The 19,634-nt window shown below is 35.0% G+C and overlaps 1 protein-coding gene across 1 annotated transcript; it reads left to right on the plus strand.

Moving 5' to 3' along the window:
• Positions 1-1,828: 1,828 nt before the first annotated feature.
• On the plus strand, positions 1,829-19,551 carry gpr143 (G protein-coupled receptor 143). Its single transcript, XM_030125627.1, has 9 exons — positions 1,829-2,166; positions 5,639-5,748; positions 9,477-9,571; positions 10,007-10,099; positions 10,786-10,895; positions 11,463-11,571; positions 13,241-13,358; positions 15,929-16,181; positions 18,929-19,551. Exons 1-9 carry the CDS (start codon positions 1,911-1,913, stop codon positions 19,030-19,032), a joined length of 1,248 nt encoding a protein of 415 aa, XP_029981487.1. The 5' UTR covers positions 1,829-1,910; the 3' UTR covers positions 19,033-19,551.
• The last annotated feature ends 83 nt before the right edge of the window (positions 19,552-19,634 follow it).

Genomic DNA, 19,634 nt, shown 5'->3' on the forward strand with positions numbered 1-19,634 from the left:
TCACATGATACACACAGGAGTTAGTACTTGATTGCATAACCACTGTTTTTGATGACTTTTGATGGTCTAATAATTTTTTTCCACAGCTGAATTAACACATGACACCAGTCTTTTCAGGCACTAATCAATTGTGTTCTCACAAAATGGACAAACTGTAGGCGTAGAGGTTAACCAGCAGCAATTTAATGCAGTTGAGCAAAATAAACTGAGTAATTGCCCCTAGAGTCTGACCCAAACTGATTCAACATCATGATATACAATATATTCTCTACTGATTTTTAATATTATTATTAGAAGTACTGGTAGCCCTGATCCACAAAAGTTAGGATGCTGTATAACATGTACATAAAAACAGAATGCAATGATTTCCAAGTATCCCATATTTTATTCACAACAGGACAGAGAAAACATATGAAATGTTTAGACTGAGAAAATGTATCATATGTGTGTGTATATATATATATATATATATATATATATATATATATATATATATATATATATATATATATATATATATATATATATATATGTGTGTGTGTGTGTGTGTGTGTGTGTGTGTGTGTGTGTATATATAAATTTTATCTTAATGGCAGCAACATATCTCCAAGAAAACACAAAAAATTGAAACCTATTCAAATCAATGTATAAATGAAAAGTATGCTTTTTGTGCTCAGTGGTATGAGTGGGAGTATTTGATACTACATTTTTCCACTTATATTTTTTTTTATAAGTCATTTCTCAATCGTTTGTGGTTTTTCTGTCTTTTTCTCTGCACTTGCTTGTTGTATGTTACTGCTGTTAACTGTGAAATTTCCCCACAGTGGGATAAATAAAGTCTTATCTTATCTTATCTTATCTTATCTTATCTTATCTTATCTTATCTTATCTTATCTTAGCTTAGTTTAGTTTATCTTAGCTTAGCTTAGCTTACCTTATTTTATCTTATTTAATCTTATCTTATTATTTATCTTATTTTATCTTACTTTTCTTATTGTATTATATTATATCTTATCTTATTTAATCTTACCTTATCTTATCTTATTTTATCTTATCTTATTTTATCTTATCTTATTCTGTCTTATCTCTTTTTCTATTCTATTCTATTCTATTCTATTCTATTCTATTCTATTCTATTCTATTCTATTCTATCCTGTTTGTGACTTTGTAGATCCACTGTGATCTGTAATTATTATGGTTCATATGTCAATGAGAAGCTGATACATAGTTTTGTTAAAATTGCATTTTTCAACTATTTTTGGGGGGAAATTTCAGGTTGTTCATGTCATTCACAATTTTTATATCACATATATATATATTTAAAGAATGCTTTGTAGCTGTATAAACCATTTCATAATTTTATTTTTATCATTATTATTATTATTATTATTATTAATAATAATAATAATAATAATAATAATAATAATAATAATAATAATAATAATAATAATCTATTTATTTATTTTAACACTAAAACATAGAGGAAAGTTTGGAGTAGTTATATAGGTTACTGTGTTATTATTTTACCAGTCTGACCCACTTAAGCTCGGATCGGCCTGTATGTGGCCCCTGAACTGTAGACCCCTGGTCTGTCTTCACCATTATATCACCTATATATTATTATTATGATGCTTCAGAGGCTGACCAGGTAATACTGGTCCAATAACCAGAATCCTCAGTGAAGTGCACTAACACAAAGCCTGGTCCCAGTGTGAGACAACAGTCCTTTGTGGGTTTCTCTTATTGTGGATCAGTCAGACTAAGCTACAGGATTAAATAGAAGCACATGATGATTCAGCCCCGTGATTTCTCATAGCTGGGTCATAGGCTCCACTCATTTCCTTTCTTTTCTTTTCCTTTTCTTCTTTCCTCTGACACGGTAGCCCACTTCTGCCTCTGTCCGCTCCGTGATGGCATCCCCCAGGCTGGAGACCTTCTGCTGCCCGAACCGGGACTCTGCCACGGAGTTCGTGGTGTCCTTCCAGCCGGTTCTGTTCGGGGCTCTGAGTGTGGCCAGTGCGGCTCTCAGCCTCTGTTTGGCGGTTTTACAAATTCTACCCAAACGCAAAGGATACAGAAGACTTGGACAGTACCCTCTGCCCAGACCTGCGTCCTCCTCCAGAATCCTGTTCATCGTCAGTATCTGTGACATACTGGGATGCACAGGTAAACACACAACTGCAAAAGAAGGACCAGACTGGCTTTGAACTGGAAACAGAAAAAGGGCGAGTGCAGTTTACAGTGGGGTTCAGCTGGATTCAATTACGTTGCAAATGCTTTGTTTTTAACCCTTTTGTTGCATTACTGTCTTGCATTCTCACTCTGAATTAGAAATCCTTTTTTTTTTTTTAAATAGAAACAAATACTTTTTTTTTTGTAATGTAATTTGAGTTTTGAAAATCCGGTTTTTTTTTTCCAACTTTATTGAAAACATTTAAGTATACAGTACAAAAATCTGAACAAACAAGATGTCAAAAGGGAAAAAAGTATTTGAACATATAATTTTAAGAAAATAATGAAAGATACAAAGCATAATATACAAATAATAGTATGAAAAAGTAAATAAATAAATAAAAATAACAGATCTAACAAATATAAATAAATGAATAAATAAATACAACAGAGAGTTCAGTCAGTATTACATGATTGTTTATAAATAGCCAGGGTGTTAGAGCTTTTTTTTTTTATTATGGATAAATTCTAAAGATTTAATGTAATTTTCAAATTCCAATAGGAAGATTTTAAAATTTGGGTGTGTTTTAGTGTATTTATTTTTATAGATATGAAATTTTCCTAATAAGATGAACAAATTTACAACAAATTCAAAACTGTGAATATCATGTTTAAAATATGTAATTACATTTTGGGATGTTATAGTTATCTTATTATTACTTTTAGATATGATATATTTTTCAGTTTTGGACCAGAAATTAAAAGAATGTTCACATAAAAAGAATAAGTGTAGAGTATTTTCAGAGTAAGAATGACAAAAGTTACATATTTCTTCCACATCAGAGAATCGAGACAAAATAACATTGGAGGGATATACGTTATGTAAAATGTTGAGATGTAAAATTCTAATTTTGTTTGTAATACAGTATTTATATGGTAATGTCCATGCTTTTGACCACTCAGTTTTAGAGAAGGTTGAAACAAACACTTTTATGGACACAAAAATATACCATATGATGTCATTTTGTGTAGCTCAGGTAGTTTATTCACAAAATACAAATACACTTATGAAGATATAAAGCAAATTTCTGAAAAGTCATTTAAGTTCAGAGGACACATTCAGCCTATTTTATTTTATTTATTTTTTATTTTTTGTTTTTATTTGGTTTATTTGTCTCAAACTTTATTTATTTATTTATTTATTTAGTTATTTAGTTAGTTAGTTAGTTATTTTTACCTGTACAATCTCCAACTTTATATTCACATGTTCATCCATTCCTTGCTTGTATACATATACATAGAGCAGTGTTTTTCAACCTTTGGGTCGGGACCCCACATGGGGTCGCCTGGAATTCAAATGGGGTCACCTGAAATTTCTAGTAATTGATAAAAATAAAAACTTACTAATAAAAACATATGGTGAGTTGAGAAAGACAATCCCAATCCATAAAATACATGACAAACTCTGAAGCTGAAACTGAAGCACTGTGGTACTGTTTATCTGTCAAATGTTCATTGTGGTCAGTTTCAGATGCTGCAGCTCTTTCATAATTCATAGTTTGAGTTCTTGTTTGTTCAGTATTAATTGTCAGCCTTGTAAATCCAAGCTGGACTGACTGTACATATCCTGACCTAAGAAACTAAATTCTCACTTTGTACAGTAATCTACACCTGGCTTTTCTGCCTCCGTCCATAATAATATACATTATATAGACTAAATGTCATCTAAAATTAACACATAATTTGCAATATAGTATAGCAAAGTATTACATGATCAAAAGCAAATTAAATTTAGCACAAAAAAAAAAGTCTCTGTTTAGAATGTCTGGGGTCGCCAGAAATTTGTGATGTTAAAATGGGGTCACGAGCCAAAAAACATTGGGAACCACTGACATAGAGGGAGGGCTCACATAGCTGTAAGTATACAGGGACAGGACAAGACAGCGGGACAAAACAGATATAAGACAAGACAATGGGATTTGTCTCAAACTTTGAAGTAAAAAAAAAAGTTCTAAAAAAAAACAATAAGACCAAGAAGTCAATTACATATGCACCCGTCAATGGTCATTAATCACAGAAAAAAGTAATAAAATACAATAAATTTAACATAAATGTACGTATGAATCAACTCATGAACACAGTTTGATGTCAAACAGATCAGACTTAAAATAACAGCATACTAACATATAAATAATAACTCCAAATTTTTCTCTTTGCTTTAGTGCAAAAAAATAAAAGTGCACTATATTAGCTTCTCATTACACTAAAAAAAAACAGATATTGTTGAAATGGTATCGAAATGGTGGTAACTTCAAACAGTGCACATGTTGATACGATGACAATACTACTTTGATACAGGCTAAATATAAATTAATTAATGTATAACTCAGTTACAACACAAACATGATGATGCTACAGACCTGTACACGAGGAAATGTTCTCTATTCTGAGCTTAATCTTATAACCCTGGACTGAATGAACATGAATAATCCTCGACACATGTCTTGACTTCATAATGAATAAAGTCAAGACGTGTAAAAACAGAAATATTAAAATTACAAATATATGGAGAATCTAAGCCTTCTATTAATACATAGGGTTGATTATATGATTATATTGGCTCAAGTCAGATGTTTAGGACATAATGAACATTGTGTGTGTGTGTGTGTGTGTGTGTGTGTGTGGGGGGGGGGGTCTATCCAGTGGAATTCTAAGAGCTACAATACACACTTAGTTACACATCTAACAGAAATCTTAAAGTAAAAGTAAGAACAGACTACTGAATTGTTCCGAGATACCTTCATCGATGAGTCACACCCATTAAAACTGTTATTGCAAAACAAGACATGAATCACAGCCCTCTCACGTGAGAAATACCAATACTTTTTTCTGCTGAAAGCAAGTAAAAGTTGTCTACGTGTTTCTTTTCTGATGCAGCTCAAGCAGCTTAAAGTTACTCAGCTAATGACCGACAAAAGGCTGTAAATGACTTCAGATTGTTGCACAGCTTTAGCACCAATGTGACATTTGAGCTGTTCATTCATATCAGTGAAAGAAAAGGCAAATGAAGGCCTGTGTTTCGTTGTATTTAGAACCCAGGCAGGTTCATTCAGTACTGTGAACTAACAGCATGAAGCCCACAGCCCTGATACATGTTATTATGAAATACACTCCTGACGTCGTATTTTTATTACGCTCTCTGCAGTGAGGGGTTTTATAAATGGAAAACCCCATATAAAACACACTCGGAGGTGTGCAGCGAGTTTCCCACAATTAATTGGGTTCCATGACTGAATCTAATTTGTGAAAGAAGTTCATAATAAAAAAAGGAACCTGTGATGTGCTTTTAATGTTAATTACAAACATGTCCTCTTTTTGTTTTTTGTCTTTTTTACTCGTGTGGTTTCAGTTTGTATGAACTAATTGATTCATGTTCTTAAACCATGTGACTGTTTCTGTCCTCTAGGTATCGTTGTCAGATCATCTGTGTGGCTGGGTGTACCGAGCATCATTGACCAAATTTCCGAGGCCAACAGCACTGATGTCTTGCCTGAGGTCTTCTGTGTTGGAAGCGCAGTATGTATGATGTCCTTTTGATAAAGACCCATCAAACGGTTTAACCCACAAAGACCTAAACAACCATCGACAACCTAAAGCAGGGGTGTCAAACTCATTTTAGTTCAGAGGCCACATACAGCCTAATATGACAAAGTGGGCCGGACCAGTAAAGTAATATAAATAAAAGGATAAGAACTTCTAAATAATGTCAACTCCAAAGTTTTCTCTGTGTTTTTGAGTGAAAAAAGTAAAATTCCATAATGAACATGTTTACATCTATGAACTGTACTTGAACATAACATGAACAAATATGAACAACCTGAAAATTCTTAAGAAAAATAAGTGCAATGTTAACAATATTATACCTTAGTTTATCATTTATACATGTACATTACAACGTACAAATCACAGTGGATCTACAAATACACAAAACATTTAGTAACAGGCAGAATATTGGTAAAATTCCACATACTTCTCTTAAGACATTTCAGCTTGTTCATATTTGTTCAGGTTATTCACATTTTTTGTAAAAGGCTAGTCTGTAAATGTAAACATTTTTGAGTGATTTAACTTCTTTTTTTATACTAAAACAAAGAGGAAATTTTGCAGTTTTCATTATTTATAGGTAATTATGATAGTATTTTACTAGTCTGATCCACTTTAGATTGAAATGACCTAAAATGATTTTAACATCCTTGATTGTGAATATCTTCAGTGTAATTTTTGTATTTCACTAATTTATCCCAGGGGCCGGATTGGACCCTTTGGTGGGCTGGTTTTGGCCCCCAGGCCGCATGTTTGACACCTGTGATCTAAAGCATCTACTGATCTAAACCACTAATCCTATCAATATATGTAAATAATTCAGGAAAAATTCAGTTTCTTAGCTTTTCATGGTCATCAGATATGACCCATTTGGATGTTCAGAGGCTCCGTAGTGAACATAGAAACACCATCATCTTCTATAACATTGATTCACCAGTAAAAACCCATGGAGTTGGATCAATGACAGTGGATGGAGACGCTCATTTTATGTTTCAGTTAATGATATATTTTGTTGAAAAAGTCAAGTTTTCTTAAGATTTCTCAGGTTTGATGTACTGCAACAAAACTAGTTCTAGGTCTTAAAGGGTTAAACAGCTTCAACTTCACATGAGCTGATGGGATAACCCATTACATCCTGGCAGGAGGTGGAAAACACATTAATTACCCCACCCCCCGAAGGGGAGGAAAAGAGTAGTATTTTTGATTCGCTTTGTTTGTTTGTTTGTTTGTTCACACCCTAGCAGCAAAACTGTTGGTTGAATTCATACCAAATTGGTTTTATAGATTTCCAGTGACATAAAATAGATGTGGTTATATTTTGGGAAAAGTAGGTCAAAGTTAAATTTTTTATGAATTTTTCAAATCTTCTTTTTTCCCCCATTTACTTCTAATGGGCGAAATTTCACATGTCTGTAGCAGCAAAACAATTGGTTGAATTCATACCAAATTGGGGTTTTATATTGCCAGTACCCCAAAATAGATGTCATCACATTTTGGGAACAGAAGGTCAAAGTTAAAATTTTTTATGAATTTTTTAAATGTTTTTTTTTCCCCATTTACTTATAATCGGTGAAATTTCACATCTGTAGCAGCAGAGCTATTAGTTGAATTCATACCAAATTGGGTTTATAGGTTGCCAGTGACATAGAACAGATGTGGTTACATTTTGGGAAAAGTAGGTCAAAGTTCAAATTTTTTATGAATTTTTCAAATATATTTTTTTCCCCCATTTACTTCTAATGGGCAAAATTTCACGTCTGTAGCAGCAAAACAATTGGTTGAATTCATACCAAATTGGGGTTTTACACTATATTGCCAAAAATATTCACTCACCCATCCAAATAATCAGAATCAGGTGTTCCAGTCACTTCCATGGTCACAAGTGTATAACATCCAGCACCTAGGCATGCAGACTGCTTTTACAAACATTAGTGAAAGAATGGGTCGCTCTCAGGAGCTCAGTGAATTCCAGCGTGGAACTGTCATAGGATGCCACCTGTGCAACAAATCCAGTCGTGAAACTTCCTCACTCCTAAATATTCCACAGTCAACTGTCAGCTGTATTATAAGAAAGTGGAAGTGTTTGGGAACGACAGCAACTCAGCCACGAAGTGGTAGACCACGTAAACTGATGGGGCGGGGTCAGCGGATGCTGAGGCGCATAGTGCGAAGAGGTCGCCAACTTTCTGCAGAGTCAATCGCTACAGACCTCCAAACTTCATGTGGCCTTCAGATTAGCTCCAGAACAGTGCGCAGAGAGCTTCATGGAATGGGTTTCCATGGCCGAGCAGCTGCATCCAAGCCATACATCACCAAGTGCAATGCAAAGCGCCGGATGCAGTGGTGTAAAGCACGCTGCCACTGGACTCTAGAGCAGTGGAGACGCCTTCTCTGGAGTGACCAATCACGCTTCTCCATCTGGCAATCTAATGGACAGGTCTGGGTTTGACAGTTGCCAGGAGAACGATACTTGTCGGACCGCATTGTGCCAAGTGTAAAGTTTGGTGGAGGGGGGATTATGGTGTGGGGTTGTTTTTCAGGAGCTGGGCTTGGCCCCTTAGTTCCAGTGAAAGGAACTGGGAATGCTTCAGCAGACCAAGACATTTTGGACAATTCCATGCTCTCAACTTTGTGGGAACAGTTTGGAGCTGGCCCCTTCCTCTTCCAACATGACTGTGCACCAGTGCACAAAGCAAGGTCCATGAAGACATGGATGACAGAGTCTGGTGTGGATGAACTGGACTGGCCTGCACAGAGTCCTGACCTCAACCCCATAGAACACCTTTAGGATGAATTAGAGCGGAGACTGAGAGCCAGGCCTTCTGTCCAACATCAGTGTGTGACCTCACAAATGCGCTTCTGGAAGAATGGTCCAAAATTCCCATGAACACACTCCTAAACCTTGTGGACAGCCTTCCCAGAAGAGTTGAAGCTGTTATAGCTGTAAAGGGTGGACCCACGTCATATTGAACCCCATAGAGTAGGAATGGGATGGCACTGAAATTCATATGGGAGTCAAGGCAGGTGAGCAAATACTTTTGGCAATATAGTGTATATTGCCAGTCGCCCAAAATAGATGTCATCACATTTTGGGAACAGTAGGTCAAAGTTAAAATTTTTTATGAATTTTTTAAATGTTTTTTTTCCCCATTTACTTATAATTGGTGAAATTTTACATGTCTGTAGCAGCAAAACTATGAGTTGAATTCATACCAAATTGAATTTAAAGATTGCCAGTGACTCCAAATAGATGTGGTTACATTTTGGGGAAAGTAGGTCAAAGTTCAAATTTTTTATTAATTTTTTAAATCTTTTTTTTTTCCCATTTACTTATAATGGGCAGAATTTCAAATGTCTATAAAAACATCAATTTTGTTTCAATTCACTTCAAACTTGGCACATACATAGAGGCAATTGATATGCTGACATCAGCACATGCATAGACAAGATGACATCTGCTGGATCAATGCCAAAATAAGCTATTGTTCTATATAACATTGGACAAATCCTGATTATTAAATTTGTTTTCATGCACAATAGCACAGGTTACAGTTACATCTTTATGGGAAGAAATAACAGTTTAATCCTTTTTTTATAATCCCTCCCAACAAGGAAATAAGCGAGTTACTCATATTTGTTAAAAATAAATACCCTGTATATTTCCGAGGTGCAGTTATTCACACAGTATCTATGTATTCCAGATGTGGATCCAGCTGTTTTTCAGTGCCTCATTCTGGTGGACCTTTTGTTACGCTGTTGACGTCTTCCTGGTGGTGAAAACATCGGCAGGAATCAGGTGCTGCTGCTGCTGCTAACATCACCTCTGATCCACCACAATTCATTATCACCTCAGCGGCAACTTCTAGAGAAAGAGATAAAAAAAAAAAAAAAAAAAAACATAAATCTGACAAATATGCCACTGATATTCAGTAGGATGTGCAAAACATCTTTCTCTCACTTTGCTGTTATGCTCGTCTATGGATTAAACACCTTTTTTTTAACTTCCTGACACACAAACATCCTGAAGCTGTTTTGAGTTTCTGAGCTGAGAAAACATTTACAAGTCATTTTATGCAGCTGGAGAATTTGATTCTGATGTTAAAACAGTAGGTTGCCCTCCCCCGCTCTGTACCTTGCGTTTGTTCAGCTAGTCAAACAAAATATCCTGGAGATATGGAACTACAGCATGTGTCTGGAGGTTGGTCTCATGACTCGTTTCTTTCCCCATCAGTACGATTATTCTCTATCACATGATCACTTGGGGTCTGGCTGTGTTGCTGTGTATTGAAGGGGTGGCCATGCTCTACTACCCATCCATCTCAGAGTAAGACTTTATTATTTGTCTTCATCAACCTCATTCACACAGCAAAAATCCAAATCTTACCAAGTGAATTTTTCTCATTTCTAGTCAAAATATCTCATCACACTTAAAATAAAACATAATCACCTAAAGAGTAACTTTTCAGTGAGATATAAGAACATATTTTTAGACAATAGATCTTGAGAATCTTAGTTCAAGAAATCTTACACTTTCCTTTTTTTTTTTTTTTGCTTAATTCAAGATTATTTTTGCTTAATTCAAGCAAAAAAAATCTGCTCATGGAACAAGTGAAAATTATCTTGTAAGATTTGTTGAAATAAAATTTCCAAGATCTATTGTCTAAAAATCAGCTCTTATATCTCACTGAAAAGTTGCTCTTTAGGTGATTATGTCTTATTTTAAGTGTGATGAGATATTTTGACTAGAAATTAGAAAAATACACTTGGTAAGATTTGGATTTTTGCTGTGTATGTACTTATTTCTGCAGAATTCTAAAGGAAGAACTTAACAAATATCATTAAACATGCCTGAAACTATTATTACTAACACAGACGACCTTTTGTCACTTATTCTCCCATTAATCCTGCATTTCAAATTATCAGTTTATGTCAGCATTCTTTCATATTAGAGATGTAACGTGACCTAACATTATCCATGCCATAATCACTGCTGTTTTTTTCTGTGTTTAGTTGTGAGCAAGGCCTCCAACACGCAATACCTCACTACGTCACCACATACGCTCCAATGCTGCTGGTTCTTATAGTGAACCCTGTGTTTTTTAACAGGACTATATCTGCCGGTAAGTACATTCACCTCCAAACATACTTTAACGCTTCATCGGACAAGTGACTATTTTTGGTCATTTCTGCATACATTACAAGACAGCAACAGTTACAGTGAGAACAGTGAGTCAACCATTTAAATGTGGTCTACAGGGTCTGTAAGGTCCACCAGTAGGTGTACCTGCTTTGTTATGTACCATGAAATACTGGTACTAATGTAAGGAATGATGTTCAAAGGGATAACGTGGATGTGGACAGGGGTCTGGACTTATGTTGGTCTAATGTTCTAAAAGTGATGTTCTAAATACATGTTCACTTTCATCTTACATGTTTTTATCTTGTATTTTTATACATGCCTCTTGGATTTTTTTTTTTTTGCCACTTACAGACAAGGAACCAAATATGGTAACTTCACTGACCTTGATTTTCAACAGTAAAAATTTAGAAACATTTCGCAAAAGTAATAAAGTTTTGTTATGTCCTCCAATAACACTAATGTTGAAATTTAGAATTTCACAGTATTTCTATGAGGTATTTACTTGCACATGCTTAAAGGTGTCACCTCTCTTGTGTATCCAATCCAGTGACATCATTACTCAAAGGTCGACAAGGAATCTATACGGAAAACGAAAGACGGCTGGCCAATGAGATAAAACTACGCTTCTTTAAAATAATGCTGGTGTTCTTTGTTTGGTAAGTTTTCAACTTCATTCAGAGAATGGAATAAGTTTCACCGCAAATGTCATATTTGTTCATTCTAGTAAATAAGACACATGCAATACCAGCACATTGACTCGTAGGCAACCACTGGTTCTAGATGTGGTTGTTTTTATGTAATTAACGTACCTCTGATACAGTTCATTCCTTTGCTTTCTTTACTTTCTTGGTAAATTCCACTGGCATTTTCAGTTGAATAACCTCTCAGCTGGCAAATCCGTTTCTGCACCATGACAATGTGGCCCTATTGTTTATCTGTTGCTAGGTAACCCACTTCAGTTCTATGATTCTATGATTCTGGGCATAGCAATGTGATTGTAAGGCTATTGTATTCCAAAATTACTAATATCTCCCCAAATATTGATGCTATCAACTTGCCATTTTCACTAGCATCTTCTTTGACCAAAAATACATCAGTATGAAAAATTGCAGCAGTCAGCTCTTTCTGGATTTTGTATGATGCCCGACACACACACATACACACACACACACACACACACACAGAGTCCACTTCCCTTTTATAATGTAAATTCCCAGTATAAATTAATATGATGTGATTTATATTATTTAACTGAATAAAAAATTCAGAACAATGGGACTATTGTTGTAAAAATGTTGTAAAAAAAAAAAAAAAAATCTTTTTTCCCAAGAATCCAGAGTAAGAAATGCGACATGCATTATATAGATGGCACACATGTCAAGTATTTCCTATAGCAAAAAAATCTGTTAGTCACTTTTGTACAAAAGGAGGCATCAAAATGTGACTCCCCTCCATTTAGTGATACGCAATTACTGCCACCAATTTTTCCTTGCTAAGACCTAAAAATGTGTTTGGGTTTAGTTTTGGATGCCCTGATCTGTACAGAAACGACTGGAAGGGTCTTTTTTTTTTTTGTAGGAAAACGTCTTTACCATTTAAGGTGCTATATGTTCCATTTTTTTTAGATGTCCCATATCTTCCCATCTACTCATCCATCTCAGAGTAAGACTTTATTATTTGTCTTCATCAACGTCATTTACACAGCAAAAATCCAAATCTTACCAAGTGAATTTTTCTCATTTCTAGTCAAAATATCTCATCACACTTAAAATAAGACATAATCACCTGAAGAGCAACTTTTCAGTGAGATATAAGAACTTACTTTTAGACAATAGATCTTAAATAGGAAACCGTCTTTATCATGCATTTTGCTATATTTCTCAATCTAAATCAGCATTCCACTTTATAGGAGGCCTTTATCTTGTAAAAAATTGAAGAGCACAAATTGTTAACTCCATCTTACTTTCTTAAAGGTTATAGTCTAATGTCGTTCTTAACACATTTCATGCTTAAACTATTATAATTGTAATATAATTATAAAGGGTAAAGTCAAACATAAAGTTCAATGAAGTCAAATGAAGTCATGTTTATGTGGTCACACAGGAATGTGGTTCTCACGGGGCAAACACATGAACAGTCTTATGTTCTAGTCCTTCAATAATTAATCGTTGTCTTCACAGTCGTTTCAGAGGAATTAGGGATGCGTATCTGCTGCATATTCATGTGTCAGACAGAGTCACAGATTTACAGCTGTGGGATTTTCAGTTCAGAGCTTCTATATCTGATTATGTGCCGCTAATGACTCATGTCCTGTCTGCGTTTTAGCTGGATTCCTAACATCATCAACGAGAGTCTCCTCTTCTTCCTGGAGATGCAGACAGATATCAATGACAACAGTTTAAGGAATATCAAGAATGCAGCTCTTATCACGTGGTTTATAATGGTGGGTTACACAACAAAAATATACTGTGCACGTTTTGTTTTTTTTAAGATGTTTATTACAAATGTATATACACAGAATGCAAAAAAAAAAAAAAAACGCACAAAACAGGTAACAGTAACGCAGGAACTCCTGCAATAACAATACAATGTGATATTTATTCAATATTTATCAAAAATAAATGCACTGTTTTTATATAGATTGTAGGTATACATACTGTTTTTATAGGAAATACATACAGTACTGTTAACACTGTTAATATAGATACATACTGTTTCATAGATATACATACTGTCATTCATGGTAATACATACTGTTAACATTGCTCATAGATATACATACTGGCACATACTGTTAGTACTGCAAATTGCACCTACTCCAATCCAATCCAACTTTATTTATAAAGACTTTTAAAATAATCACAGTGGACCAACGTGCTGTCCAGAAGAATAAAAGCACAATACAAATTAATCAAAGCATAAAAAACATTAAAATCAAATAAAATAAAACAAGTTAAAATATAAAAACAGAAACAAAATGTCAGCATTGCACAAGTGTTAAAAGGCCAAGGAGAACAGGTGGGTTTTAAGAAGAGATTTAAAAACGGGATTTAAAAACGGGCTATTCATATTTTATCCAGTTGTATTTTTTATTCTACTAAGCTCTATTCTTATGTTACTTTGTTGATTGTACAAAAGTCAAAGTTACAATTTTTTTAATGAATTTTTAAAATCTTTTTTTTTTAATGAATTTTTTTATAATGGTGGAAATTTCACATGTCTGTAGCAGCAAAACTATTGGTTGAATTCATATCAAATTTGGTAACCCAGAATAGAAGTCATTACATTTTAGGAAAAGTAGGTCAAAGTTACAATTTTTAATGAATTCTTTAAATATTTTTCTTTTCCCCATTTACCTATAATGGGTGAAATTTCACATGTCTGTAGCAGCAAAACTATTGGCTGAATTCATACCTAACTGACTTTATCAATTGCCAGTGACCCAGAATGGCTCTCATTACATTTTGGGAAAAATAGATCAAAGTTTCAATTTTTGTGAATTTTTAAAACCTTCCCATTTATTTATAATGGGCAAAATATGTGTGAGCGATGGGGTTTGTTGTGCCTGGTACCACTTGTCTTATTTTTAGTTTTTGTAATTTTATATTCGCTCAGTTCTCATTTCTGTAATACTGGTGTTTGTAAGTATTGGCACAAGGACTGGCGTAGCACTCCTAATTTAATTGTACACACAATGACAATACAGGCTACTCAATTTGATTCGATTCGATTCATTTTTCTTTTTAAATAACTAAATAAAAAGCAAAAATAAAAATCACTCTGGACCATTATGCAACAGCACTTGACAAAAAATGTAATTAAATCAACATCAAACTAGAAAAAGGAATAGAATAAAATAATATTATCCAGAGTTAAGCACTGGGTTGATCTTTACAGCCTATTAATGGTAGAGAGTTCAAAAATTTCAAAAAGGTGCCCATATCTGCTCAAAGTTTATAATTTTTCAGATAAAAATAAGATAAAAGTTCATTTATCCAGTATTTTCAAATTTCCGGTTCTTAAGAATGCACTTTTTTGTTTTTTTTTGGCTTCAGTGCTCGCAAGTAAAATACACTCACAGTCAATGAAAACTTTGAGACCATATTTTTTGACATCATTTTTATTTTGAAACCCTAAACTGGAATTTTTTCATATGAATCATTTGTTTAGGATACAGAAACAAAAATCTAAAGTTTCAAGAATAATTTAAAAACAAAAAAACTTAGCAGAAGAAAATGGCTCCTGCCAAACACAAAGTCACAACAGTAGCGGTCCTGGTCGGGAGTTGTCTTTCTCTCTCTGGCCCTGGACGCGGTCTATCGTCAGCAGAGCCTGTGGTGTTGTGGTGTTCAACCAGGTTTCTGATTGTGGGTTGGGAACAGCCCATACATACGCCTGGCTGTATCACTGTAGCTCAAACCGGCCTCCATCATACCCAGTGCCTGGAGACATTGTTCACGTGATAGACGTGGCATGATGCCGTTCACTGGACTAACAATGGTGGCCTTTTTTGGGCCTTAATATAGGCCTTCAAAACCAATCCTCAAATTGTGCAGATACCCACTGAGTATTGCTCAATGTGTATTTGGTCCACTTTTGCAAAGAGACCAACCCATGTGCAATGAACCGTGACAACATGACAACTCATCATTATCTCAACTACCCGAGCACTAAGTCATCAATAAATCCACAATGAATAATTACAACCCGCCTACAAGTAGAAATATGCAGACATTTGTAGCTCAAAGTTTCTATTGACTGTCAGTATAAAATACTTCCTATAATGGATCATGTTCAAGGATCTGACATAATCAAATTTCCAGTTTTTAGGAAATGTCAGAAATTGTCATGATAACAAATTTCCAAAACTCTTCTAGGACTGGAAAATCCCAAAGCATGTGTAGAAAAGTCCTAAAAGGTGTTTTGGAAGCTTGTTTAGTCTGGGAGGAGTGTGTTCTGTGTAAAATGCTAATCCTCACCTCTTTGTCATTGATCATACGTCTCGTCTTCCAGGGTATCTTGAACCCCATGCAGGCGTTCCTCAACACGCTGGCGTTTCATGGCTGGACAGGGTTCGATGTTGATTTCAGCATGCAGCGGAGGAGGGAGCTGACCTGGGATTCCGTTTCTACATCAGTGCCAAACGCCGGAGGAAATAACACCTTGGGAACTACTCTGCTGTACCAGAGTCATGTCCAGGATGTCAAGAGGAACCTGATCGGCAACGGACAGCACCAGTCCGACGCCATCAGTGTCCTGTCAGAAGGTAACTGGGCTCTCAGTGTCAGTAACGGCTCTCCGGTTTATCAGGGCTGGTGAGGCTTTAACAGTGGACGCATGGTGATGTTAGAACCGGACCCCGTCTTCTTTTACTATTCTACTGTTATGGTGGAATAAACAAACAAACAAACAATCTGCCTCATCTGCCTGATGAAGTCTAGTCCAGGTTTTTTCACTGTGATTGCATTTGGTTCAATGATACATACTTGGAGCCATTCATCAAAACGCATTTAATGCTGTGATTCATTTGTAATTAAAAACAATGTATTGCACTATTAACCCCTGCTAGATGTAATGGAGCATTTAGCATGAAATAACACCCTTCAGAGTTGTTTGTTATGATCTATAGCAGGGGTGTGAAACTCATTTTAGTTCAGGAGCCACATCCTCCCAGTATGATCTGAAGTGGGCTGGACCAGTAAAATAATAACATAATAGTATCTAAAAAATGTCAATTCCAAACTTTTGTGTTTGTTTTAGTGTGAAAAAAGTAACATTACATGATGAAAACGTTTACATCTACAAACAGTCCTTTTAAAAAGTGTGAATAACATGAACAACCACAAAAAAATCTGACATTTTCTAAGAAAAATAAGTGCAATTTTAACAATATTCTGCCTCAGTTAATCATTTACACATGTGCATTACAATGTCCAGATCACAGCAGATCTACAAATACACATTTAAAAAATTACACTTCTCTTAATACAGTCGTGGAAAAAATTATTAGACCACCCTTGTTTTCTTCAGTTTCTTGTTCATTTTAATGCCTGGTACAACTAAAGGTACATTTGTTTGGACAAATATAATGATAACAACATAAGAGTTTAATTTCAGAGCTGATATCCAACCATTTTCCATGGTTTTCTTGATAATAACCAAAATCACTTCAGTTCTTACATCAATAGTTATGGCATTATACTGGCAAAAACAGGACTTTTAGGCATTCTATGTTCTTTTCTGTCTGTTTTAGTCACATGATACAGGAGTTAGTACTTGATTGCATAACCATTGTTACTGATGACTTTTGATGGTCTAATAATTTTTTCCTCGACTGTACATTTCAGGTTATTCCCATTTTTTGTGACAGTTTGTAAATGCAAATATTTCCATGTAATTTTGCTTTTTTAAAAAAAAAAAAAAAAACTAAAACGAAGAGAAGATTTTAGAGCTGTCATTATTTATAGTTATGATTGTATTTTACAGGTCCGACCCACTTAAAAATGATTTGGACTGAATGTGGAACCTGAAATAAAATAACATGTTCACTGTAATTTTTGCATTTCACAAATTCATCCCACGGGCCACAGTGGACCCTTTGGCGAGCCGGTGTAGGGCCGCGGGCCTTATGTTTGACACCCGTGATCTATGGTGTACTGAAATGTACACTAGTGTTGAGCAGAATTGAACTACATTTTACATTTCCTGTAGCCTGTTTATTATGTAACTTCATCCTAAGTGTACCCAACTTGTATTTTTACAAACTTCAAGTGTCATTATCGATATGCATGATCTTTTATCAAAGCCAATAAGATATATGCAATATGTAAAACCAGGAACTAGGTAAGACAGAGTAATGCAGCCCTAAAATAAGTTGAGTTTTTGTTGATAACTTTACGAGGTGATGGCTCCACTTTGTGGCTCTATCTTGTGCTGCTAAGGAATTGTATTGCATCATTCTCAGAGGTGTTTTGATATTTAGTTTACTTCTAAAGTGGGTTAACAAACACCCTGTGGTTAAGCCTTAAACATGTTGTATTAAGCTGCATAAGTTTTCTCTGGGTCAACCTGAGTCAATATCTTCAATGTCATACTGCTGATAGAGTGAACATAGGATATTAAATGTATTTTGGGATGACTTTGTAAAGGTTTTTTTTTTTTTTTACATTTTGTAGTTCATGCACTGTACAAAAGCTTTTCAGTGTTTTCTGTAAACTATCTTTAGAAATAAAGTGAAGTATTTAAAGAACTTATGTTTTTTTCTTCATTGACGCATCTTCAATACAAGGATAAATCAACTGCACCAAATGCAATTTCCATTCAAGTCTGCAGTTGCAGGATGTAGATAATTAAGATTCCCAAAATACATTTGTGACTTAAAGCACTTGGATGCATTTGCAGTGGATACATATAAACGGATATGTTTTGTGCTTAGTCAGAATTTAGTCGGATATGTGTAGGATTTTGAGTTACTTATGGGATCTGACATAGGAATAGGTAGAAGGATCGGGTAAGGAAGGGGGCAGGAAATTATAAGTTAAACTTTATCCAGCTCCATTTCAAATGTTTTCCTTTCTTTATATATAAATCTTTTTGCTGTTTAGTTTTAATGTTATATTTGAAATTAGAGCTGCAACTGATTAATCGACTCAAAGTGATCCAAAAAAATCCTTCAACCACAATTCTCCTGAATCAAAGCTTTGTTTCCTTCATTTCTCTGCTGTTAAACATTGGTTTCATTGTTGTGTTTCACACAGACGCTTATTGTGACGCACAAAGAAGCTTCAATTCAGGAAAACTGCAATAGAATATCTCCCTTCAATCAATTTGAGTCGATTAATTGAATCGGGAATTTTTGTATTAGCTTCAAGCACCTAATCGATTAATCGGTTGCAGCTCTACTTGAAATAAATAAACAGATATAGAAACACAATTTGAATAGATTATTGAAGAAGTCATTTGATGAGTCTTGTCACTCCAGTCTAGTAATCTGCCCCTATTTTGTCTTGCTAGGTTCAGAGTCTAGTACAGTTGAAATCCACATTTCCAGCGAAGTACGAGACTATGACGACGTAGACGCTGACGGAGAATCCTTGGAGAACTCTGTGAGGCACTAGCTGGGGTCGCCAACAACCTGCCCATTACGCTGTGCTGTTTCTGTTTTGTTTTACATTTTGTGGCCTCTATTACACTACTGAGAGTCTCTCAAATATCAACTGGTCATGTGGATTCATTAGCTGATACAATGGGACAGATCTACGGCTCCATTCCAAACCTTTCATTTCTCTATAAAGCATTTTAAATCTCTACAACAGTGCAGTGTTTTACTTCAGGCGACTCACAGCAACTGGAGTCTTTTGTCACTGTTACTTCATAAAACATTTCATGGCCTTTTCTTATTGATGCCTAACAGCCTGACCTTTAAAACTGCCTGTGGATCATTACCCCTGGCAATGTCACTAAAACTGATGTGATATGCATTCTTGCCAAAGTGCCTGCGGGGCACAAATCTTTAATAAGCTAATTAGTGTCTTTTCTGGAAACAGTATGTAACATGTACTGATTTATAAATCTCATGTCCATTTTGTATTTTTTGCACTCCTATTTTATATTAAATACCCAAGTTATTTCTTACAGTTTTTGTTGGTGACACTTTTTTGCCATCTTCTGAGTGGTTTCAAACCTCTACAAAACAGTCCTCACTAAGAAAATACACAAG

Source organism: Sphaeramia orbicularis, chromosome 21 (genome assembly GCF_902148855.1).
Source record: "Sphaeramia orbicularis chromosome 21, fSphaOr1.1, whole genome shotgun sequence".
NCBI classification, from domain to species: Eukaryota; Metazoa; Chordata; class Actinopteri; order Kurtiformes; family Apogonidae; genus Sphaeramia; species Sphaeramia orbicularis.

Excerpts from the sequence above, each read along its gene's own strand:
- gpr143 (XM_030125627.1), top strand. The coding sequence starts at position 1,911 with ATGGCATCCCCCAGGCTGGAGACCTTCTGCTGCCCGAACCGGGACTCT. Across the intron at positions 5,749-9,476 it reads TCTTCTGTGTTGGAAGCGCA|ATGTGGATCCAGCTGTTTTT; the intron begins GTATGTATGATG and ends TATGTATTCCAG. Across the intron at positions 10,896-11,462 it reads TAACAGGACTATATCTGCCG|TGACATCATTACTCAAAGGT; the intron begins GTAAGTACATTC and ends TATCCAATCCAG.